This window comes from Leptidea sinapis, chromosome 47 (assembly GCF_905404315.1).
Source record: "Leptidea sinapis chromosome 47, ilLepSina1.1, whole genome shotgun sequence".
Classification (NCBI taxonomy): Eukaryota; Metazoa; Arthropoda; class Insecta; order Lepidoptera; family Pieridae; genus Leptidea; species Leptidea sinapis.
The window spans coordinates 1,179,463-1,207,073 of record NC_066311.1 but is presented as its reverse complement, the minus strand read 5'-3'; the positions used below and the strand labels follow the sequence as shown (position 1 = coordinate 1,207,073).

Here is a 27,611-nt window from a genome sequence, read left to right as displayed (position 1 = left end):
AGACAAGCGTGTTTAAAGAAATTTTACTTCAAAAACCAAAAAAAAATAATAAAAAGAGAGGTATTTAAGATAATATACGCATAACAATTCTAGATTAGTGGATTCACGAAGCTTTTAATGCTTACACAATTAATTTTTGTTTGAACTTAATATAAGTTATAATAAATATAATGTATCAGGAAAGATGCAATAGTTTTAACCCGCGCAAACAATTATACGTGTAACGTACACGTAGACTTGATTCAATTGGACTTCTGTTTCGTTTTGTTTTTGAAGTGAAACTTCTAATGCGACTTCCAACAAGATTGCGTTTAACGTTTAACGCTGCTATGGAAGGGGTATGAAAGCATTTGCGTTAATTTCAACAATAATATATGGATATCGTATCCGAGGTTCTCTAGGGTACAGAGAACGAATTTGGGATAATTTTTTTATCAGTCTACGTTCTATAGTTGAACTGTCAAGTGTAATTGTTAAAAATGTTTGAGTTACTGGCAGTTACTTTGTAAACTGTTTGTGTACATCCGTTCAAGCGTTCACAAAAATATCCGGTTTCTTTGATGTAGTTAATTTGACATGTAAAGTCTTTAGTACTGTGTTATTTGCGATCAAGCAACCATAACATAATATCATGTAAGACAAACGCAGGAAGTGGTCAAATTAGTGGCCACTGTTCGACGTTAAGAACACCTGGGCGATCGTTAAGGTTACCACTTTAAATTACATTGTTCTTTAAAAGGTTATCCCTTATGAAATGTAGTACAGGCGTGACTGAGCATTAAATATTTTTAATATCAAAATTAAATTTTCCTGCCTATTATCTATTAAAAGTTGATAACGTATAATAACAAGAAAAATGCGCAATTGTGCAAATGTGTATTTAGACAAATCATTCAGGTGACAATGTGTCTGTTTTATAATAAAATCCCTGAAGAGATTTGCAATCTACAATTAAAAAAGTTTAAAATATTTGTTAAACAGAAACTTTTAAAAAGGTTATTATACAATTAAAGATTATATAACAGATAAATGTGCATGGGATTAATGCATTGTTATTAATTTTAAGGTTCGCGTATTTTAATTTATAAGCAGTAGGTATGTATTATTCTATTATTTGTATATTTTCTTGTGACTTCAAAAAGTGATGCAATATCCTGTTTTGAGAAATTAACTATTTGAATTTGAGTTTTGAATTTGGGGTTTGTGTTATTTAAAAGTGAAAAACGCGGCAACTGGATCTTAATATTATGTCATTGATTTAGATTTTCGATTTGAGCATATTTTTTGAGGCTTGCTACAAAGATAGTCAAACATTAGTCCCTTGCAACTATCCCATGCAGTTGCAAGGGCGCTATGAATGACTATAACAAAATGTATATAATGAATTGTAACAAACTAGAAATAGGAGAACTGTAATTATTAATTAATTTGAAATATTATAACGCATTTGTGTATTTTTCTTCATGAGTGGCAAACATAAGAATTCAAATGATGTTTGCATAACTTTCCATTAAGAATTGTAGATGATGTGTTGTTTCGACAAAACCATTGAGAAATAATCTTAGAAAATTAATACGTCTAGATAGACTGTTACAGCTGTGAACACGTCAAAAAACAGCGGTAAACTGTTAACCTCTATTTTCAGCAACTCACGCACACTTAACTTAGAAACCTGGCCTGTTGTCATGCATTGCCTAACAGAAAGATGCTCTCTCTAGTAAATATTATAGGTAATAGGTTGGATGTGAGTTTGAAGGCTGTGGGGTTATTTATAATTTATTGATATTATTATAAATTCTGCGGATATATCCTACTATAAATATTTTGTCGCGAATATATCTTTATCTATCTTTTTATCTTCAATAGCGAAAAATTCTTATTTTAATAAACTATATTGTGTCAAAGTCTTTATCCGTCCTGTTTTGTTATTATTCAATTGTGTATTGTATCGGTAACTTTGTATTATAAAAACTTGGCTGACAATTAATAATTTTAAAGCTGTATGCTATTGCGTACATCAAATCCATTCAAAGTCTTCTATAATGAGGTTCCTTGTGCGGTGTTTCCGGGGCGATACGACATGGGTACTTTCAAAAAAAGCGCGTACACCTTCCTTAATGGCCGCCAACGTTCCTATGATTCCTCTGGAGTTGCAAGAGAATGTGGGCGGCGGTGATCACTTATCACCAGGTGACCCGTACGCTCGTTTGTCCTCGTTTTCCATAAAAAAAATATTTCATATATGGGCAAAGGTTGAAAAATTAAAATGTGGTCCACAACCTAAATAGGGAAATGACCAAAGTTGTTTGTGTAATTGTTGGTCTCTACATCTCATTGTTGTTATGGTTGACAGATTAAGTATAAGCAATAATTCAAGGATAGTTTACGATTCAGCCATGACATGAATTTTATTCACAAAATTTACATGATATTCTGTTATCTGTGAATTTAACAGCCATGTTCGCTAAATTTTTTTTGAGTCAAGGGAACACTTAGTATCGCTATTATATACAATTTCGAAACTGAATAATATTTATTCGTATATTAGGGAATGGTGATTGGTCCTGTGGTTTGAGTGAGTGGAAAGTGGTATAGGGTTCCGCTGAGTGCGGTGGGGAACAGAATTACAAACTAATATATTAAATATTTTAAGCTGACCCGACAGAAAATGTTCTATGTATATTATATTATGTCTAGCCAAAAATTTTGAGTTAAAAATGAAATAAAAACGTATTTCTATATGATTTTATATTATGTTAAACGGTAACAATTGTTATTATTATTTTCCTATTTGTGTAAACAGCTTTTACAATACCGCTTTATTATTGTAATTTTTTTAAAGTAGGTATAAAAATGGATACAGTATGTTATTCTTAAAAGTCATATGCCATCGCGGACTTTTCTGTAGATCTAGTGTACCATACATTATTTTGTTATATCTCAAAGGGTTTAGACAGCGTTTTTGTTGAAAGCTCCCAGGTAGCTTATTTTTTCCGACACCTCCAACAGATATCGTTAATGTATACAAAAGCTTATCAAATTATGTACTAAGAGAGAGTATCTCGAGAACCACGCAAACAGACAGACAGACAGACTCGGCGGAGGACATTGTTTTATAATATGTAGTGATAAACAGTTTTATTGTTAAATTAAACCATGAAGATTGTGATGTTCAATGTGGTTGAGACATCTGGTTTCATAAATATGAGAGGAGATACCATCAGATATTGCAAACATGTGCGAAGCTTGGAGTACTTAACCAATAGGAGATGCCACATAAACCACACCACAACAAAGAAGCACATGAGTATGCATACCCACCGCATGAAAATTAGGATTTTATTATAATTAGCATACTTCGCTATTCTCACATACGAGTAGAACTGGGTTCACAACTAAACAACTATGTACATATGAAAAAAAAAGAAGTCCGTTAAGATTAAATTGGGAATAGTATAAAAATACCAGAGCTGATATTTGCTGTAAGCCCAGCCATCTATAGGAAATGGTGGAAACTTATTATTAACAAGAATGATATTTACTTTCTGTCAAACTTAAAAATAAAGTTGACAACTACACGCGTTTCAATATTTTAAAAAGTATTTGATTAAAATGTGTGAAACTCCCGTTAATCAAAGAAATCAAAATCAAAAATTAAGTAGAAGGTACGTAACGTCAAAGGTTCAACTAACCATTCACAGACAGCAGTGATTGGGCAAAACGTACGATTCTATTTCCTCGAAGCCAATTTCGCGTTTCTCTCCATTTTATCGAGGTATACGCTGTTTCGAGAGGAAGTATTCAGATAATTTTACAAAGGGAACGACGTCAATATCATTTCCGACTTGTTAAATACTCTGAGGCATAAATGTATATGGATGAAGAAAAATTTATAATAAGCGCGACATGCAGGTAGGCAGGTGTTCTGAACTGTTTATTTAAAGCAGGTGTCGAGATCAGCTGACTGTCTGTGTGAATGCACCCGTGAGTTTGCATTTTTTTGGACTTCATTTTTTTTTTATAAAAATAAGGGGCGAGACGAGTAGGACGTTCAGCTGATGGCTATTGATACGCCCTACCCATTAAAATACAGTGCCGCTCAGGATTCTTGAAAAACCCAAAAATTCTGAGCTGCACTACAATTGCACTCGTCACCTTGAGACATAAGATGTTAAGTCTCATTTGCCCAGTAATTTCATTAGCTACGGCGCCCTTCAGACCGAAACATAATAATGTTTACACATTACTGCTTCACGGCAGAAATAGGCGCCGTTGTGGTACCCATAATCTAACCGGCTTCCTGTGCAAAGGAGCCTCCCACTATCAGGTACAGAGCGTATCACTAATTAGTTAAACGTCTTGCTCGTCCCTTCAATTTTCTCATAAAATAATCTGAGACCCGAATTTTTTCGGCAAATATATAGCTATAAATTTTGCATTGGTTAATGTTGTAGAAGGGCATTGTGTTCGCAATCAATGATATTCATTATTGCAAAAAAGGTAATGACTATGGAATTACAATTTTCAATCAATAACTTTATTCAATTCGAAGAATCTTTATTTCAACTGGTTTTATATTGCCTAGTTTTAGTGACTATAAAAAATTAATTGATTTTTTAAAAGTTAACTATATTTTGGCAAATTATAAGTAATTACTAGTTGGACGCCTTTATTCAAATGAGTCTTTGAATTATCATGCATAGATAACTAGTGTTAAGTATTTTATTATTGTTTCTTAGTAAAATTTAAATTATGTAACAAAAAAATTTAATGATGTTCAAATATTCAAATAAATGTCCAAATTGTTGATATTTCATTGTGGTAAAAGTCACCAGTAAAATGCTTACATATCAAATGCATATTTCTCTTCTATAAACTAATGAGTTTAATTAGTATATACGCAGTTTCATTATCTACCCCTAAACTAGGCATATCTTGTAGAATTGAAATCGTTAATGTCAATAACGTCAATAAAAATTGATGAATGAAAATGATAATGAATAACATAAGAAACAATGGTGTATGAGGAATAAATTATATTAAGAGGGATAATGTGAGGAGTGAATTAGTTTGTTAGTAGTTCGTTGACGTAATGTGAACTACAGATACTGAGCGTTATAATGATGATGAGGTAATTTTATGGATCCCTGTTAATGGAAATATCGGTTTTCAGGTTTTTACTTGTAGCGGTGGAAAATGTACCACAGTGGTACCTTTTTAACCGCGCCGTACAGAAGTTTTAAATTGAAATATCTCAAGGTGACGAGCGCTGTCGTAGTGCTGTTCCAAATTTTGGGTTTTTTAGGAATCCTCAATGGCACTGCATTGTAGTTAACTTACTTTTACCAGTGGGAGGCTCCTTTGCACCGGATGCCGGCTAGATTATGGGTACCACAACGGCGCCTATTTCTGCCGTGAAGCAGTAATGTGTAAGCATTACTGTGTTTCGGTCTGTATGGCGCCGTAGCTAGTGAAATTACTGGGCAAATGAGACTTAACATCTTAGTCTCAAGGTGACGAGCGCAATTGTGGTGCCGCTCAGAATTTTTGAGTTTTTCAAGAATCCTGAGCGGCACTGCATTGTAATGGGCAGGGCGTACCAATTACCATCAGCTGAACGTCCTGCTCGTCTCGTCCCTTATTATCATAAAAAAGAAAAAAAAAAAGTTTTCGCATATTATGGTTTTGTTTTAACTGGAAATATAAATGGCATAAAATTTTTAAGTAGAAATTAGAATATGAACTAAATCGGGTGTATATTATAAATATATATAATATTAAAACATATATTTTCTTTTTAACAGGAGGAATGGGCGAAAATATCAGAGATAATGGCGTCCTTTGGCAGCAAACTAGTCCGAGAATCTGTCTTCGTTTCGGAGCTGGAGCAGGAGTTCACCTCGCGCCTTGGTTTGAGCTGCTCCGAGTCTAGCCTCACTCCATCCATGGCCTCTAACCTGGGCCTGTGGCTGTCTGGACTAGGCTTACAGGACTTCGAACAGCTCTTCGTTGAAAGCGGCTATGACGACATTGACTTTGTTGTGAGCGTCTTTTTCATAATTTATGATGCTAAATCATTGTTTCCATAATGTAGAAAAAAAAAACTTATTTACTTAATACCTATTTGTAACTAAGTAGCTGAAGGTATCTCTTTTATTACTTTAGTAGTCTCAAAAAACTATGCAAATTTTCTATCATTTGATTATTCACTTTATCATCAAATGTTAAATTATTATGATTAATTATTACGACACTAGTATTACCTGTAAGACCCATATTGTTGAAACAGGTCTCTATAAAGACGGTCATAAGAAAGGTTAAAATGACAATTTGTTCACAGAATGGAATCCTTGACGAAAATGATCTCAGAGAAATGGGGATAGAAGAAAACGATAGACAAAAGATTCTAGATTCATCTAAGCAGTTACCATTGAAAATAGCAGAAATAAGCAATAACCATAATAACAATGTTAGCAAAAACCAGCATCTATCAGTAGATGAGTGGTTGAGAGTAATTAATTTAGAACAATATAGTGATACGTTTAGGAAACATTTATATGTAGATATGGATAGAGTAAGAAGAATATGGGAGGTGGAGTTAACGGCTGTTCTGGAGATAATCAAACCTGGACATCGAAAACGGATTCTCTGCTCGGTCTCTGGCGAACAAAATGGACCTATTAGTAATATAGAAGATATTAATACTGATCTCAATACACTAGTAAGTATTACATTTTGTATCTTTACTAATAATAAAATCGTAAGCATGCGGTATCTGCTAATTAAATACTTATTCAAAAGCAGTTTACTTACGTTGTACCATCGACAAAATTGGCTCATAACTCACTTCACATTAAAATCATAGTCATAGACCAAAGTCGATTTTTTAAACCAAAAAAATAATAGTAGGATGCAACATATATAACTTATCCACTTACCGACCTCAGATCGCCCGTGATTTATTTTTCCTTTCATTTTTGTTATATTCTCTTCCATTTCCAATGGGAAAAATATAGTAGGATGAATATCCTACTATATTTTTTTCACTTTTTATCATTTTCAAAGGTGTCGGCACTGGTTTTTTTTTTTTTTATGGAATAGGAGGACAAACAAGCGTACAGGTCACCTGGTGTTAAGTGATCACCGCCTCCCACATTCTCTTGCAACACCAGAGGAATCACAAGAGCGTTGCCGGCCTTAAATTGAGCTAATTTTTGAATTTGGCTGATATTTGCACGAAAAATATTGTACGACAATTGGTTGACTGTGAGTGTGTAATGAAATAACAACAGTTACTTAGGAAATGTATGTTCAACTTCGACCTACTTGTTTATTATGACTGTAGGAAATGACATTAAGGTTCAGTTTTGTCGATAGTTCTATAAACGAGGCCAAATTATAGTTCTTATAATTTTTATCAGCTTATTTACTTCATAAGTTCATGGTAACACAGTCTCAGTATACAGGATGTCCCAAAGTTTTGGGACATGAAGGGAAAGTACCTTAAATATCGAAGATAGGCTATTTTACTGAAAGAAGACTTTATGTTATTTTTAAAAGTTAGTAATTCTGCATTCAAAGATTTTCTAAAAATTACTGGCCTCGTCTGGGAATCGGACCGACTTAAATGTAAAAAAAACACCCCTACTCTTATGATGCCAATCGAAAGAATGGCCAAGAACTAATAACTTTTCTTAAGCAACACAGTATTTTAAAGACACCTAAAACAGTCTTCTATAAATTGACACTTAAACTCTAGCAAATATCATCACAAGAATACACAATACCTACTCTCAAATCGGAGGTTCACTATCATATTTTTATCATTACGTAAGATAGTGCCTTATCGAAAGGAAACCGTTGGAAACGATAACGCTATAGACATACTACGTCATTGAGAGTTAATATCTTTCACAAAATTCGACCGCAAATTTCTCAGAAATATAAAGTGTTTTCCTTAACGGCCATAACGTATTTATTCCCAGTATTACTTTAGTAACATTATTTATTCTACTCGCGGTGGTCTTCGACTAGACGGTACTTATGCCAGCTGAATACTAATTAGTCTAATTACAATAATCGGGTTATTATTTCAAACCATAGATGTAGAATTTACTTAGCTTATAGACAACCTGACAGCCCGTGATATCACATTACAGTACTAGATCAGTACTTTCGTTTGTACTAGTTATTACTAGAATGCCCGAATCGACGCACGCACACATACACACGATTTACACTGCCGCACAACACCTGAGAGAACCGACAAGAAATTCAGCGGAATTCATCTTTTTCGATAAAAATATCGTTACAATGTAATATAAGTACAGTAAAATTTATTATTTAATAGCCTGACGGCGGTCGCTCTATTTCCAATCTGTGGTATCATTATGAAAGTCATTAATATAAAAAAGGTGACCTTTTCCACACAAACGTTTTTAAAAAAAAATATTCTAAATTACTTAATGCTTGAACCGAAACGACAACATTGTATAGTCTCATATTTAAAGAAAGCATAGAAGGCATTAAGAAATTCCTTAAAGGGCTACAATATTATAGCAGTCCAGAAATATCGCTGTACCCACCCTATTTCGCGACACTTTTTAAAGTTTCCCCTTTCTATTGCCCACTTGGAACTTTATTAAAATCCCATTACCACAAAACGCGTGGGGATTAAAATGGCTAATCCCCAATAAATTGCTCATCTTGCTGATAATTACACGTGTGGGGGGTGTATCTAAGCAACTCCCTCCCAGGTGCGATGATATCGTCTTCAGCCATGGGAAAAGTTAATAAAATTGACAGGCACTTAAGGGTAACGGCTCGTTAGTAGATATATCCGTGACATATTATAGAATGGGCTAGGTGATCTTTATTACACGCTAGCATTTTTAATTTAAGCAGAAATATTTTGAGACTGTATTGACGTAGTAGAAATAGGCTGTAAAATTTGTTTTTTTTTTGAAGGAAAAGTAGAAGTAAATGAAATGAATTGGATGAGGCTTTCACCCAAGAGAGATCCAATTTTCTAAATAAGTTTTCTTAAATCTTAGTTACTACTGTACTGTACTTAATTTGGATCAAATAAAGACTTAAGGTATTATAATAATGGTATTGTGTAGGGTTTCGGGTTTGATACAGCACGATGTAGATTATCAGCAAAACTGTAAGAGGGACTGCAAGAATTTATTTCAAAAAAGGAATCTAAAATGTTTAAATTCAATACTCAATGAGGTTATGTCATGTTTATTATTATATTGGTCAGATTGGCCTGTTAGCAGTAGCGTAGTAGCGTAGGTAGATTTGTTACTACAAAAACTACCATAAAAATACGCATTTTTATACTTTGCATATAATTAATATGTGCAATATAACTGTTATATACAATTTTATGCGTCAAAACGTAAAAACTTTGATTTTAGGCCCTAGTAGAATATAACTACTCGCTTCGCGTTTAAGGCATTCAAAATGTGTAAAAATATCACTACTGTAAAGCAAATAAAAAAGACTATTTCTGTATATGAAGTTTGCTTATAAATTCCGCACACATACAGGAGTAATAAATAATATGATATTTCAATATGAAAAATACCATATAATTATTTTAATACTACAACAATTATTATAATTGCTTCTTCAACAATACCCTTTTAAATTGTTGGACCGATGACGTATTGCTTTTTAAAAGTACAACCGTGATTACTTGGTTTTTAATTATATATTTCGAAAACCAGCCATATTGAAATAATCTTTAGTGTGGAGTTCTTTTTTTTAATTTTACACGCCGTTGGCTCTCTATGGTTAATTAGTGTTCAATTCGTGGTCTATTCAACATAGCCATTCAGTTCGTTTCACGGGCCAGTCTATTTCCCTTTTACCCTAGCCCTAACTATCGGCGTTATATTTGAATGTACATGGAATGTATATATTTGTTTTGATTAACATAAGCTTTTCATATTATTTACTTTGTTCTTGCTAAATAGTATGATTTCTAATGGCAAATTTACTGTATTATATATTGATCCAAAACATAGATTTAAATTAATTCACAATGGTCGTCAAAGCAATTAATAATCTTTATTGAAATAAGACCCTTTTGATTGACAAAATCAATACCACAGATACATGAAACCGAAATGACAAATGCAAAAATTACTCGTTGATATTGTTTTCAAAATAGGTAATTAACAGTAAAATTAAAAAATAGGTAATTAACAGTAAATTTTAAAATTATAAGTAAAAACAGCTATTACATAAACTAACAGCCAATGGAAAACTATTTTTTTTTTTGTGAAAATACGGGACCAGACGAGCAGGACGTTCAGCTGAGGGTAATTGATACGCCTTGCCCACTACATTTTTTTTTTTTTTTTTTTTATGGAATAGGAGGACAAACGAGCGTACGGGTCACCTGGTGTTAAGTGATCACCGCCGCCCACACTCTCCTGCAACACCAGAGGAATCACAAGAGCGTTGCCGGCCTTTAAGGAAGGTGTACGCGCTTTTCTTGAAGGTACCCATGTCGTATCGTCCCGGAAACACCGCACAAGGAAGCTCATTCCACAGCTTCGTGGTACGAGGAAGAAAGCTCCTTGAAAACCGCACTGTGGAGGACCGCCACACATCCAGATGGTGGGGATGATATCGTAACTTGTGGCGTGTCGTGCGAAGGTGAAATTCGGCGGCAGGAATCAGGTTGAACAGCTCTTCGGAACACTCCCCGTGATAAATGCGGTAGAAGACACACAATGAAGCGACGTCTCTACGCAACGCCAAGTGATCCAGCCGTTCACAGAGTACTGGGTCCCCGACAATTCGAGCTGCTCTGCGTTGCACGCGGTCAAATGGATCGAGCTGATACTGGGGTGCGCACGACCAGAGATGACAGCAATACTCCATGTGAGGCCGGACCTGCGCTTTGTAGAGTGCTAGAATGTGGGCCGGCTTGAAGTATTGCCGTGCTCTATTTATGACGCCCAGTTTCTTTGAAGCCAGTTTGGCTTTGCCCTCCAGATGGCCACGGAATTGGCAATTGCTCGAGATTTCGAGACCCAGTATTCCGATACTAGGCGAGGCTTTAAGGGAAGTGTTCTCGAAGAGCGGTGATACGGCAAATGGGGTTTTTTTAGTGGTAAACGCGCAAACTTGAGTCTTCTGGGGGTTAAATTGGACAAGGTTCAACTTACCCCATTCCGCGACCTTCTCGAGAGAGGACTCGATAGAAGACACAAGTTTCACCCGGCACTGGTGGACGTTTTCCCGAGAGAGACCTGCATGGCCCGTGTATACGGCATCACCAGTGCTGTCGTCTGCATAGCAATGCATGTTGGCGGTGTCCAACATATCATTGATATGCAGAAGAAACAGCGTGGGAGATAACACACAGCCTTGGGGCACTCCAGCGTTCACGGGCTTGGGATTTGAGCAATAACCGTCGATAACGACCTGTATGCTGCGCCCAGTGAGGAAGCTGGAGGTCCACTTGCATAAGCTCTCGGGAAGCCCAAATGATGGAAGTTTTGCGAGGAGCGCCTTGTGCCATACACGATCAAAGGCCTTCGCTATATCCAGACCAACTGCCAGGCCTTCCCCCTTGCTTTCAATAGCCGCCGCCCATCTGTGTGTTAGGTATACCAGAAGATCGCCAGTCGACCGACCATGGCGAAAGCCGTACTGCCGGTCGTTGATCAACTGGTGACCCTCAAGGTATACCAAGAGCTGGCGGTTAATTTTGCTCTCCATAATTTTAGAGAGTAGGGAGGTAATAGCAATAGGCCTGTAGTTTGCCGGATCCGAACTGTCTCCTTTTTTTGGGATCGGATGGACAAGGGCTGACTTCCATGAATCAGGGACTACGCCTTTTGAATAAGAGTGCCGGAATAAACGCGTTAGCACCGGCGTCAACTCAGGGGCACACGTTCTAAGCACGATTGGAGAAATGCCATCCGGCCCGCTCGACTTCCTGACGTCCAACGAAAACAGAGCTCGCCTAACAGTTTTCTGTCGGAACTGTACTTCAGGCATGGAGCTCTGACACCGCGGGATAGTCGGCGGTGTTTTTCCGTTGTCGTCAAGAGTCGAGTTGGAGGCAAAAAGAGTGCACAGGAGATCGGCTTTCTCTTTTGCCGTATGGGCCAGGGTGTCATTCCTCATGTGCAACGGCGGCATGGACGGCTGGTTGAAGTTACCAAGAGCAGCTTTCGACAACGACCAGAACTTGCGTGTTCCGGTCGGGTAACTGGAAAGCTGCTCGCCAATTTAGACGACGTGCTTCGATTTCGCACGGGCGATTTGCCGCTTAAAAAATCTGGAGGCACGGTTATATTTCCTCTTCAGAACTTTGCAGTTCGGATCCTTTGAGCCCAGCGCCGCAACCCAAGTTCGATACGCTTGTTTTTTGCAGTCAGATGCTGCTTTAACTGACAATGGAGTGCCGCTCGGAATACTTGAAAAAAAAAATTCTGAGCGGCACTACTATTGCGCTCGTCACCTTGAGACATATCTTAAGTCTCATTTGCCCAGTAATTTCACTAGCTACGGCGCCCTTCAGATCGAAACACAGTAATGTTTACACATGACTGCTTTACGGCAGAAATAGGCTCCGTTGTCGTACCCATAGACTAGCCGGCATCCTGTACAAAGGAGCCTCCCACTGGTATATTAATATACCACTTATAATAAGCTACCCATATAAGTTACTACCACATAAGTTACTGTATGGAAATTGAGTTATTAATGTTATTATTATATTCTTGAGCAGACAGGTGTATAATCTGTGTCGTTACTCACAATCTGCATAATATTTTTGTAGTAAAACATTTACATTGACATTTATTTTAAATACTTAAAACTGTTAAATGTCTGAGATCATCATTACTCTCTCAGAAGTCAAACACATGTTTATATAATATTATGATTTATTCTTTTAGTAATTATTAAATGACCATTTTAATTTGACAGAAAATACATGGGTATAACAAATTATGTGTGCAATTACTTATTCTAATTTTAAGTATTCCTAATTTTACAATTTGTTATCATTCATCGTTCAAGTTATAAATGGTCTGTTTATATCGTAATGAAAGCCTTTACACGTCCAATTTGGTCTGACTAAACCTGATGTTGTAGGTTCTACTTATATTTTAATAATTTGTGCGTCTCGATAGAGCCTCTTGCTGTAAGGCGACACATGATAATAAGCCAGGTTTATTACTTTAGTATGCAGGATGCAGCTACGTCTTATACACGCGATTTGTTAGTCACTTTGTTTTAGTGTGCGTGCGTTGCTGAAAATAGAGGCTAACAGTTCGCCGCTATTTTTCTACGTGTTCACAGCTGTCACAAGTCTATCTAGACGTATAAATGATTTAAGGTTCAATATAATTTTAATTATGTTTTATAATGATTGGTTATGCTGATGTTTTCACAGTTTATGCGTAATGGTTAGTTCTAATTTAAAACCAGCGTTAATTTTCTTTTAGAATACTCCATTGCTATAAGAGAGCTTGATTAAACTATTAAACCTCATGATATCTCAGTCAATCCTCACGTATTCTACACGTGTTCCACCGAGCTATTCAAGGGCTTATCTCCCTCTCATACGAAACATCTATTCACATTCACCCTGCCATTTTTTATTACCTTCAAATGACACTCGTTAAATTAGTCGCTTCATACTCTCAATAATATCTCTTTTGTACCTCAGACTTTAGAGACTTAATTAAAATTTCACGCCTTCTCAGTCCTGTGTACGTTTTCATTTTTGCGTTGCATCATTACTTTTGTTTTACACTTCTGAAGTGCGAACTGTTTTTTGAGTGCCATGTTTTCCAATTTGTCCCTTTGTTCGATTCTATTTCGATTTAATCAGCGTTCTTTTTGTTCTTTTGTATTTTGGTTGTAAAGATTGTCATTCCAGCAAGTTTCAAATGTTTGAAAGGTATCAATGCTATTTAGAGCAATGCTTTTTAGGTCTTATTTTCGTTCACAACATTTAAATATTTTTCATTACATAAAAATGTTTATTAAGATTAATGGCAGAACTAATTAATAGCAGAGCTGCTCGAATTGTGAGTTGATTGTGTGTCTTTTACCGCATTTATCACGGAGAGTGTTCCGGAGAGCTGTTTTACTTGACTCCTGACGCCGAATTCCACCTTCGTACGACAAATAAGGATATCATCCCCACCATCTGGATGTGTGGTCCTCCACAGTGCGAATTTCAAAGAACTTTCTGCTACGTACAACAAAGCTGTAGAATGAGCTTCCTTATGCGGTTCCGGCACGATACGACATGGTTACCTTTAAAAAAAAGCGCGTACACCTTTCTAAAAGATGGCAACGCTCCTGTGATTCCTTTGGTGTTGCAGGAGAACGTGAGCGGTGGTGATAACTTAACACCAAGTGACCCTTACGCTCTTTTGCCCTCCTTTTCCATAAAAAATAGAACTATGTTAAAATGGAAGTAGATATATTATATTACAATCTGTAAAGTTTGTAAGGAAAACGTATAAATAACCAATAAAAAAAATTCTAGAAGAGTAACATACAACAGCTGAAAGAAGAAATCAAAGAGAAGTTACCATCAGAGAACCTGAAGCCCGTACCTCCACCCGTGGTACCGTCTCTAGCGCCGCCTGGAGGAGAAACCTTAAAGCGTAGCAAAAAGAATCGGCCGGCGCCTCAGCCACCTAGACCGTCCGACCTGGAGATCAGAGCGCCTTCCGAACTGCTGGTTGGTGTACCAGGTGCTTTGAAGACACAGTGGAAACATCAACCCTTTGTTTTGGTCACCGGCGCCGTTACGTATGTAGCTAATGTAAGTAGCATATTTAATATGAAAATAATTGCCCACATAATTGTGTGTACTTTACAAAACAAGATGGCGCAATAGATAAAAATGTTTAGTTCTTTTGAGCAGACTAATAATTATTAAGTTTCTCTGTACACACACCTAATCTTGTGTGTCTTAAATTTAAATATAATCTGCAGCATTTGTGGCGCGTATATATCACCACGGTAAATTTTCAAGGAACTTTCTTCCAATTAAACTACCAAACTGTGAACTTCCTTGCATTATGTTGGCAGGGCGATATGACATGGGTACCTTCGAAATATTGGGTATACCTTAAAAGGCTGGTAAACCTACGATTCCACTGGTGATGCAAAAGAGGGTGAGTGGAAGTAAACATTGGAAAACTTATCATCAAGAATAATGAATAAAACAACCATTAATTATATTACCGAGGTCTTTCTTTTATTAAGCTCTACGCTGAACAAGAAATCTATAGTAGAGTAATATTAATCCATAAAAAAGAATCCCTCCATTTATTACTAATCGTCATATTTTCACAGTATTTAGGATCTACGGTTGTAAAAGAACTTCGCGGCACCGAGTCCACAAAGAAGTCGATACAGAAGTTGAAGAAGAGCACCAAAGAGCCCCGGGATTCCCCGGACATTATCCTGTCTATCAGCTACCGGGGTGTTAAGTTCCTGAATACTATTACCAGAGTGAGTACGATTGCAATTCTAGCAGTATAAATATTTATGTTGGTTTTTCTTGGGGTAAGGCAAATCGAGGTGTCAGAGAGCTATGAAGCGCAGTATTCTGAGAGTCAAGCTAACCGATGGCATTACACATAGGGAACTGCGCTCTGGCATTGCTGATTTGGGAGAAAAACTGGGCTAGCCATGTATGTCTGATGCACCCAGACCGATGAGCACAGGTCTTCACGCATTGGGTGCATCAGGACGGGCAAAGACGTCGAGGCAGACCCTGAAAACGACCATCTATAGGATCTACTTTACAGTTGATAATCTGCTCAACCCCAATAATTGCGTATTAGGAAATTGAATTGATATTATGTCGGTCTTTCAAATCTAAACAGTCCTGGATCGTCCATAAATTTTGGTACAAATTGAATTTGTATACTTAACATCTTATGTCTGAAAGTGATGTCCACAATTGCGGTGCCGCATGCCGGTCAGAATGTTGGTTTCAAGCAAGAATTTTAATCAGCACTGTTTTGTAATGGTTTAATACCTACTTACAATCAGTTAAACCTGTTGTTTGTCATTTTATATTATTATATTGCTTATAAAAACTGTATAAAAGTTGTGAATTATTCTAGAGTTTTTCTTAATTCATTATGTATTATACCTTATTTTAATGATGTGAAAAACACAGCCTGGATACTTAGTTCTATTAAAGAGTTCCGTTGCCCGTGTACCAGCTTTATCACCAGATTAGTTCCATGGTACATTAACTTAACTATCTTGTCACGTGAAATACATGCCTGTGAAAAGTTAGTTATTATCTTAATCACCAGCTCTACTTCACTAAATGTTACTTCATATACAAATGCTTAATTTGTTGTTGCAAAACAAAGAAGGCAGTATGTGCTAGGACTCCCCTTAATTACTCATTTTTTTCCTCAAATCTGACTTTTGAAATGGAACCAATTGAAGATAGTAATAAATACGCCGATAAAAGAAAAAAATTCAAATCCATAAAAAACGGAGATATGCGGTTATAAACGCAAAAAACCACAGTTTCGAAGTCAGTTGAATAGTGGTTTCAATCTACAAACTTAGTGTAGATATACAAACTAATTCAATGCAAAATGATAGAGTTTGAGTACTAATTACTCCTGCTTGTAAACAGTACTTAAAATTGGTGGTCATTTTCACCGAGGGATTGACCCTCCATCATTATATACTGCAAAAAATATTTTCCCTTAAGATATCTTTGTGAATCAGCCAACCGAACAAAGGGTAAACATCCCTATAAGATCGGGGGCTACTAAATAGGACCCCCCACATCGCCTGCTTGATTTTTAATTATGAATCGTTTACACTTCATTCTACAATTTGACGATTCTTTTTGTTTTTGTTTCTTATATTGATACGGATAGCCGCTACTGTTGGATGCTTAAAATAACGGTTTTAAAGCAAAAGTTTAATCTGGATGTCTTTTGAGCTTCAGAACAAACAATAATAGTCAATACTGTTAGGGTAACTTATCGTAAACGGTGATTCAGTAGTACGTAAGAATTTTCACTTACATTTCTAACTACCAATAAGTATATTAAGACGTTTACTAAGTTAAAAAATGTGTGTGTGTGTAATATAGGTAAAACTTCTATGATGTTTGCGACACTTATCACTGAAAGGATTTTAACATTAATAAATATTATAATTTAATTATATTTATTATTATTTATATATTTTTCCAATAATTATATTATGTTATATTGATATTATTATATATAGGAAACGTAACTCGCTTTTTCTATCTTCCCTTACAAATTATCTCTCTCTCAACTTCCATTCGCCTAGCCTGATCACGCTTTTCGTAACGCTCTCGTCACACCTTCACCAGCTTACTCCCAAAGTGAAGCGTGCATAAAAGAAGTCTTGAATAAAAAATATAAAAAAAATACGACTGGTTTTATATTGTTACGCGGGTCACACCGAACGATCTCGATACTAGTGTGTTATTGGTGACACCTAGCAATGAATATATTATTGATTGCAGTTACGTAAATACCAGTGGGAGGCTCCTTTGCACAGGATATCGGCTAGATTATGAGCAACACAACGGCGCCTATTTCTGCCGTGAAGCAGTAATGTGTGAACATTACTGTATTTCGGTCAAAAGGGCGCCGTAGCTAGTGAAATTACTGGGCAAACGAGACTTAACATCTTATGTCTCAAGGCGACGAGCGCAATTGTAGTGCCGTTCAGAAGTTTTGGGTTTTCAAGAATACTGAACGGCACTACATTGTAATGGGCAGGGCATATCAATTACAATCAGCTGAATGTCCTGCTCGTCTCGTTCCATATTTTCATAATGAAAAACCCTTAAACAAAGGTAGTAAGGGTAACATTGTGCAGTTCCCAAAAATTGCTACTGGTTATAAACAATCGTATTACAGCGAGTTTTTTTAGAATTTGTTGCAGACTTTTTATATTACACTATCTACTTTTATTTTGAGTCAACCAGCTAGGACGAAGCAATTTAAAAATTTATTCATCTCTGCTGTCACGAGATTATCGTCACTTATCTTATCGCGCAAGAGTTGTACATTAACTACTAGTGAAAGTAATAGCTTGTAAAACATAAACGCAAAGTGTGCTAGTAACTTAGCACGTCCGTCTCCAAATTATTAAAAAAAACGCAGTTGTAGAGTTGTAGAAGTAAAACTTAGAACATTTACTATTTAAATTTGAAATTCCATAATGTTTAAAAATAAATACATTATTAATTAATAAAAATCAAACTAAAACACTATTTCAAGCATGCACAGTATACGAGTATACACATTGAACTTTTCACTAAATCCATTCAATTTCACTTATAAGATATACACAGCACTAATGTTGCACAATACGTCAGCTGTATAGCTACAGATATACTGATATAAGAATTTCGGTGACGCCAACTCACGAGAATTCACCCATCCACAAATATATTTATATATTTTTTTAAATTATTTAATTATCGCGTGCGCCAGTCATGAGCATGTTGGTGACGCGAACCCATTAGATTATTTCCTATCAAAATGTACCCAACGCGGCAAAAGAAGTTTTCACTTCAAAAACTTTCACTAAATCCAATTTTGTTAAACCAATTCTTCAATGAATACAAAATATTCATGTCCATGTATATCCTATACAAACATAAAGTTTCTATGAAATAATTATAATTTATTTTTTTATGCTTAGGAGTTGGTGTGCGAACATGAAATACGCAACATTCACTGCGCGTGCCAGGATGCTGACGATCTCACTCACTTCGCCTATATCACCAAAGACCACACCACGAAGAGCCACTACTGTCATGTGTTCAGGGTTGCTACCATGGTAAGTTGCTATTTGTAGAAGAACCAAAATCACTGACATAGCCCAAATGATTGCGAAACTGAAGTGGCAGTGGGCAGGGCACATAAAGTCACACCCCCACGAGATGGACCGATGATCTGGTCAAGATCACCGGAATACGTTTGATAAGGGTAGCGCAGGACCGATCATCGTGAAGATTTTTGGGGGAAGCCTTTGCATAGCAGTGAATGTCTTCCGGCTGAAATGCTGAAGATGCTATTACAAGTAGAACGATTTCGGTTGGGATGAAATATATCAAGAATAAATTAAACAGAACGAGCAATTGAACATGACTGTAAGCGTATGATTCGGACAACCCCGAATACGTCTTACTATGCTTGCTTTGGGAGAAGTCGTGTACCGGGTCGTCTCCTTAAATAGGTGCAAACAATCGCTGCTCCATGCGTCAAATAGTGAACGAGTGTTTGTCGTGCCAGGTCGACCTGTTATAAATAATATTATGACAGATATCACGACCACCATGTTCACGAAGCATCCTTCCACAAACAATCAATCGTTATTTTATTATCAAACATTTATACAGTTTATTCTTATAATTTAATCTGTTTATAAACCAATGCTGAAAAAATGTTAATAAAGGACGAATGGCAGGGAACAACGTTTCATATACAATCTTTTAAAAAAGGTTCGGAACTACTGATAACTTCGTGATACCCCGATAATTATGAATGATATGTTTGTCTTTACTTTTATGGGTAGGAACAAATTACAATGATGGATCGCTTCCAAGTTTTGGCAAAATACCAGAGCACAATGACTTTTAAAATAGCAAAGTCAAAGGAATATATATTTGTTTGCTACATTGTTTATGAAATAAAGAATGTAAACCATAAAGGCCGACTAATTTGCTTGTATCTAATGTTTTTAGATATTTTTCACCGATTTTAACATTTATATCCACGTGCCCAATAAGGGCAAAGGTTGATTCAACTGCACCAATAATAACTGGATTATTGGATGGTTTTTCAAAAACGGATTCGAGGAAAATACTAAGCAAATTGGCTATTCGTTGTCCGTCTAAGCTGAGTTTACTAGCATACTGGCCTAAAAATATACAAAAAAAATAATCCCAAGAATTAATTGATTTGCAAAATTTCAGGACCAAGCAACAGAAGTAATCTTAACCCTCGGTGAAGCGTTCGAGGTAGCATACCAGATGGCTCTTAGGGAGCAATCGAATCGGAGTAAAATTACCAAACCCGCCCCAGAGGTCAAAGATAAAACCATACACGGAAGATCGCATTCCATCACGGAGATAAAACTTAACGGGCATCAGTTGAAAATTGCTCCTATATCAGCTTCATTGTCTAACGAAGACTTCCAGAGTACCAGGAATTCAGAAGGTTCAAAAAGCCCCAGGACGCCACTACTTAAAGCACCAATAGCGTCTACGGAGGAGTTGTGAGGTTGTAATTTGAGCAATAATAAAAATAGTATTTTTTTCATTACACTGCGACTCAGAAGTTTAGAAGAGTCATTACCTAGAAACCGTTGTTTACCTAAACTCATTCCTAAACATTACTTTGACCAATAATGTATACTTACTAGTGTTAAAATAGCAAATGAGTTTTGGCCTAATTAAAATATGTTTGAGTTCATTTGTCTTCCGATTGTCAACGGAATCGAAGTTTAGTACAGATAATAAGCAATGTACAAGGCTTAGTTGATATTTTTCACTTTACTACAGTATGGTGTATACAGTGTTACTTATGAATAATTCAAACGCAAGGCAATATGTTAATTTAAAAACTAATATTTTAATTGAATGTTGCGTTTGTTTCACATTTTGTGTTGAGTACTTCTCACCCGCCTGCAGCCCTCATGTTTATTTTATTGACTAGTTTTTTGGATCTCGGTTCAAGTTCTTTTGAGCTTTGTAATTCGCCCATGTGAGTTGATCAACTTGACATCCTTTGAAACTATTATTATTGGTGTTTGTAGTTTTCCTCAAAATATTTACCTTCTTAGCCTTAATATTGTGTACACCATAATGTAAGTATTGATAAACCTTATAATGAAAATGGTGAAATCGTCTCAAAAATTTGATGTAATTTAAAAATAAGTTACTCGAATAGTGAGCGATATTACGGAAATTATAAAAAAAAACTAGCTTATAGTAGAAATATTATAGCCGATATAGGCAGTTGCTTTATTGTAATACGAGGCTAAATCGTTTTTATATTGTGGGTATTTTCGATGATTACATCAATTTGTTTTGTAGTTTTTTTTTATAATATTAGACATAATTTATCTTGTGGTGAATTAACCGTTATATAGCTTTAACAGTTTGGTCTTCATTTTTAATAAACAAGGGTTGTTTAAAGTCGCTGTTCAGTTTGAACAAAGACAGTTCTGCGTTTAAGAACATTATCAATAATGGTTATACAGCATTAGTACTTTTTTTAATAAGTATTGAAAAACTGATAATAATATAATTATAAATTATTTCGACCTTTTATGTACCACTAAGTACACGACTATATTTGATGTCTACAAATTATTTTATCTCAGTTGCCTATTTTACAATTTACAAATGCTTTATAATGATGTATTACAAGGCATGGTTAATGAATTCTAACATGTTGGAGTTTTTTTACCCATGAACAATTTCTTATTCAATTCTGTACTATATAAGTTAATAATAATAATGGTTCTACTATTGAATAGTAGAATTATAGGGCTGTTATATTTATAATAGTTTTAATGTATATTTTTGTTCGTTAAGTTACTGACTGTGACTATGCAGCTGTTTTACATATTAAAAAAAATGTTTAGCGGATATGACGTCATGTCCGCCATTAAATTTAGGCCTAATATAATCTCGAATGAATATAATATTGTCATATTATTCGTTACCAATAAGTGTCGTGTGAATTATATTATGTAGGTTAAACTTATATTAAAGGGTTCTAAAAGTTGTTTTTTGTGTTTCACCGTATAAATACAAAAAAACATAAAATAAACTTATAAAAAGTAGCGTGAGTGAACATATAAAAAATGAAGTAAGGGTAATTTTTGAATTGGCATTATTTCTGGTCTGTACAATTGTGTACACAGATAATATTTGTCTATGATATACGGTGGAACACTTACAACTAGTTAAATAAACACATCTTATGACACAAGTTCGTTCAACGTATAGTACATTAAACATATCAACAGATGTTATAGTTCGTACGCTGTGAGCCATCCCCGTTCTTTGTTTGCGTTCAACTTGTCTTGATACGTTGCTGTGGATGTCTTAGACAAAAAATTGTTTTCGTGTTATTCAATTGCTTGTGCTCAATGTTTGGCATTTTAAAACTGTTGTTGTCTTTGATTAAGCTCTGTTTGAATTAAATAAATAAACCGCATTTAATATTAATAATTCATGGAAAGGCAAAGAACCAACGCCTAACAGCCATATTTGGCTGTATGGCTTAATGCCTTTGCCTTTAGCTGTGTGATTTAATTAAATTGATTGGAAAAAGTTTACCTTAAATTGTAGATTTTTAATTAAAACAGAGTTTGTAATCTTTATGTTAAATAAAGTTTTTGTTAGTATGTATTATCAAAGTCTGATTTAGTTTTGAGATTTAGTGTAATGTGATATGAAAGTAAATTTATTTGAACAGTTTTTGTTTTTCATTGAACGTGTACCCGCTTTTTATGCTTAGAAATAATATGTAGCACAGTATATGTAATGTTGAAATGTCTTAACAATTTATAAAGTATCTATGAATGTTGAAATTAGTAGATTATAGAATTAAATATATAAGCCGTGTGCCAAAATGCAATAATACAGGACAATCTTACCCCAAACGTTGTCAAACTTTGCTCATTATAACACCAATTATATACATTTTATATGAATTTAATGTTTTTGTATTGCGTTGATATCAAATAGGAAATAAGGCAACTGGAGGGTTCAGTTTGTCGGATGCTTTTTACACGAATTAAGTAAGCTTATAATTGTAGTAGTAAATGACAGTTTTAACAATTTTAAACTATAGTATACCAAAGAAACGTATTTTATATCGTAGAAATGTTAAGTTCTCGTTAGAATATTGTCACTGCCGACAAATCGAAGCTCACAGATTTTTATATCTTTATATAAACTATATTATTTATATTTAAGAGATTATTTCCTGTGCATTATCTCTCGCTTGCTTTAAATCTTCACAGACTCGCTTCAAGTACCTTATAAATGCTATTTATGAGATAATTTATGTATCGCATTGTTTATTTAATATAGAATCACTATATTACAGCTAAATATTGTAAATACATATCTAATATAATCATTTGAATTCAATAAAAGTTGGAAACCATTGAAGTTAACTTATTTTTAGGAACCCCTTTGTTATATGTTTTTTAAGGTTACCGGATTGGGCCCAGTTGTAGGTAATTACCACCGACCCTAACATCAATGATACATCGCTGATAGTATATGCATACATAACCTTAGGAGTTTTTTTATAACAATAAGGGACGAGGCGAGCAGGACGTTCAGCTGATGGTAATTGATACGCCCTACCCATTACAATGCAGTACCACTCAGGATTATTGAAAAATACAAAAATTTTGAGCGGCACTACAATTGCGCTCGTACCTTGAGACATAAGATATTAAGTCTCAATTTCCCAGTAATTTCACTAGCTACGGCGCCCTTTAGAATGAAACACAGTAATGTTTACACATTATTTTAATGCTTCACGGCAGAAATAGGCGCCGTTGTGGTACCCATAATCTAGCCGGCTTCCTGTGCAAAAGAACCCCCACTGCTAAAATACTGGAGTATTGCAATTACTGGCTTATTTATAATTCAGGAGCATGAGCCGTAACATTTAATGTACAGAAGCCAAAATGGCGAAAGTTCCTGGATAACTTGCGTCCAAATTTGGCGTCGGTAATCACTTTCTATAAGATTATCCCTAACCAGCTCGTTTGCTCCCTATTCCATCATAATATAAAAAGATGTTGTATCCTAATTATAGGGATAGAGACTTGACTACACTGAACGTCAAACAAAAATATTTCTTGACAAAATCGATATTTACTTAATCGCGCCACTGCAGCGCCTCCGCCATGTTGATAGCTTTGCGGCCATCATGCGCAAGCGATGCGCATGCGCGACAGTCCCAACACCATACTGCATGCGCTGTCGGACCGGTGGGACTCCCCGATGCTGGATCGTTGGATACGGCTGCACGCAGTCGTATAGTAATTTACCGTCATCATCGGGAGGTCCACCCGGACCAGCCTGTTATTTTATTTTATTTATTTTCTAAATATGTGATTTAATAAGTAATTACTAACACTATTTTGTAAGTTTGCAAATCGTACTAACAAATATGGATGTAATCTCATGAATGAATCCGAAATAAATGATTATTAATATTATTATTATTATTAATCAAGTTTTGTTATAGATTCAATACAAAATCTTGTAATGAATATATCTAAATTCACTATTGTCAAAATCATCTATTCATCTTGCAACAACATCAGGAGCCATGAGTCCTCGCCGGAAGCAACTATAAATGCGCTTCTGAACCCCTAAACTTGTATGTACAAAATGACTGGAGGGAATGCATGCATAGAATAATGACCCTTACGTCAATGAAATGGCCCTCAAATTCACTTCGGCTATTTAAGCAATCCTTACTGAAAAGTCCTGTACTACATATGATGAGTGACACCATGTTGCCGAAATTCGTCTTCATCAGCAACATATTGCATTTCCCAATGACTGGTTAAAAACCGAATTACTTGGAATAACGGGAGCCTTGGATACTTGGAATAAATGGTATACCGATGGATCTAAGTCGAGATCTGACATTTGTCCGCTATAGACTCAAACAGAACATTCTAAGACTTGGACAGAGAGGAAAAATAAACAGAGGTATTATTCGTTCTTAGGTTCCAGGATACAGAGATCATAAGCATTCAATTTGGCAAATCCCGTTATACATCCTCTTTGAATGTGGTACTTTGCGTAAACGTAGCATATCTTTAGAAAGAGACCACTTCAGATACGTCAGCTCCCTGCAAAATATATGATAACATTAATGAAAAGAATCAATCTTAGCAGTGAGCTGTAATTAACAAGGTCGTAATAGGTCACAGTGGAATAGGGCTACCCTGAACTGAACTAAAACTGTTTTACCAACCTTAATCATTTATGTACATTTCTGTCAGAGTTTAGAAGTGGTTAGATTTCAACTACGCAATTGTAAAAGAAAAAAAAGATACCCATTAATTATGCTTCAGTGTTTAAGTATAGAAATAACTTCGTTTCACTTAAGGCTAATCTCAAACAAAATAATTTATCGAAGATCCAATAAAAATCCCGTTCACGTATCCGGTAAAAAATGGCTGCTAACTCTCGCGTCATTAGATAAACCGAAAAAAGGTTGATTTTAAGCGCCATTAGTTAAGCTTGTTCCGTTACACACGATTAGTTTATTAAAAGCGGAATTGTGTCTTGTTTAAGTCAGGATTAAAATAATTAGTGAGGTAAACAATATTTAGAAGTCAATGTTCTATATTCTCTTTGGTACCGAGCTCAGTTGATTATCTCTTTTAAACCAAAGAATACTTATTCATTACTTGAAAATAAGAGTTTTCAAAATATTAACTTAGGGTTCATTTTATGACAATAACGGACGAGACGAACATGACGTTCAGCTGAGGATAGATGATAGTCCCGCCTATTACAATGCAGTGCTGCTCAGAATTCTAAATTCTGAGCGGCACTACAATTGCGCTCGTCACCTAAGACATAAGATGATAAGTCTCATTTGCCCAGTAATTTCACTAGCTACGGCGCCCTTCAGACTGAAACTCAATAATGCTTACAAATTACTGCTTCACGACTGAAATAGGCGCCATTGTGGTACCCACAATCTAGTCGGCATACTTTGCAAAGGAGCCTCTCATTCTTAAAAAAGGTTATAATACAACTGTGCTAGAATATTTGACGACCCTATAGCCCAGTGGTTAGCGACCTTGCCTACTGAGCTACAGGTCTCGGTTTATGTATGTTTAAGTACGTATATTGTATTCTATATGTCATTGTCTTGTACTCATAGCAGGCTATGCTTAGTTTGGGTCAAGATAATTTTTGTAAAAGTGTGCCAATAAAAAAAAAGAAAAAAATATACTGATGCAGAGTCGATGTCAATCTTATCTAAAAACTATTGTATATTATTTCTAAAACCAAAAATTTTATTCAATATACAAAAAAAAAATATGTGGATCTGAAAACTTCTAAGACGTCAGCATTTAATTTCTTGGGTATTTTTTTTAGACTAAACCGTCATTCTGAGCAATGTAACACTCGTTCAAGTAAAGGATCAAATCGAATCAGAGAGATTCGCATGGTGTTTGATATAAAAATTATATTTGAATATGTCAACTGGTCAACTGGTCCAAATTAAAGAACAACAAAATATTGAACAACAATTAACTTTTATTTTGTTATTTAGCAAATCTTCAATCAAAAGTATTTCTGGTTTTTGTTTATTTGTATTATTATTTTAGTTGTTTCTACTACCTGTACACACATAGTTTGGAAATATACTTAGAAGCATTGTTTTGTTTCAATACCTGCCTACATGCCCTTCGTGCGTGGAACCGCAGTCAATATTCCTATAATCACAATAATTCTTGCATTTTACAAAATAGGAATTTCCAGGAATTCTATCAATATAGAAGTAATGTGCGTGAAAAGAAAAATCCCATCGAACCAGGGCTTTGATCTGCCACCGATCGGTGCTCCATAGCTTGATACGAAAATATCCATGGCATGTAGGTCACATCGGATGCAATAGCGGCAGCACTAAGTAAAGTAGGCTGAACATGAGAAGAAGCCAGAGTGAAACTCTAAATCATGTCAAAACCACTAGTACTATAGCTTCAAGACGCTTACAACCACAACGATTCATAAATACTATTCGGCTCTTAAAAGGTATTTACATTACAAGCGGCAATTATTAATTAAATAGAGATATCGATCTCCCGGAAAATAGACACTAAACTATTTGTCGATAGCATCTACTAACGATATATAACATTTAATAGATGCGTCTCGTATCAAACCTTAATCAACGTCAGCAAACTTTAAATTGTAGAACGTGTAAAAGCATATTCAGACTGAACATGTAGACGTTAAACTAATTAAACTTTAATATACGCTAAGTGCCTAACTATAGTTGTAAGTAGCCTCTATGAGAATATATAGATTGTATCTTTGAACGTTAGAGATTATTACATTATTAACAGACTTTATAGAAATGAGTAGGTATTTTAATGAAAAAGAAACTGCTGAATTTAATGAGCAACTTCTTCTCAGGCCTCGGGTATTTCTATTCCAAACCAAACCAAAGAAAGTAGTCAATTAAGTGGGTATTTTTTTGTAAATTAATTAATTAAATGCTCAAAATGTGATCTTGTCTTACCGGGGATCTCGCCGGCCGTCTAATAGGTCCATTCGTACCAATCCAAGTAGGAAAACATTCATTTTACGTTGTTCCTTTCTTTTAAAATACTATGTTACTTAAGAAGAATTATTAGTTTTTGGCCATTCTTTCGATTGGCATCATAAAAGTAGGGGTGTTTTTTTTTACATTTAAGTCGGTTCGATTCCCAGACGAGGCAAGTAGTTTTTAGAAAATCTTTGAATGCAGAATTACTAACTTTTAAAAATAACACAAAGTCTTCTT

General features: G+C 35.4%; 1 protein-coding gene across 4 annotated transcripts in view; it reads left to right on the top strand.

Annotated features, from left to right (window-relative positions):
- The window catches only part of LOC126978110 (ankyrin repeat and SAM domain-containing protein 1A-like), a 66,241-nt gene extending 43,720 nt beyond the window's left edge, over window positions 1-22,521 (top strand). For all 4 annotated transcript variants that reach the window (XM_050826838.1, XM_050826837.1, XM_050826840.1 and 1 more), the window contains 6 exons: window positions 5,805-6,041; window positions 6,341-6,721; window positions 14,537-14,818; window positions 15,355-15,513; window positions 18,730-18,867; window positions 20,006-22,521. In XM_050826838.1, coding sequence (XP_050682795.1) covers window positions 5,805-6,041; window positions 6,341-6,721; window positions 14,537-14,818; window positions 15,355-15,513; window positions 18,730-18,867; window positions 20,006-20,311 — 1,503 coding nt within the window. In that variant the 3' untranslated portion in view covers window positions 20,312-22,521. The remainder of the gene's footprint in view (window positions 1-5,804; window positions 6,042-6,340; window positions 6,722-14,536; window positions 14,819-15,354; window positions 15,514-18,729; window positions 18,868-20,005) is intronic.
- The last annotated feature ends 5,090 nt before the right edge of the window (window positions 22,522-27,611 follow it).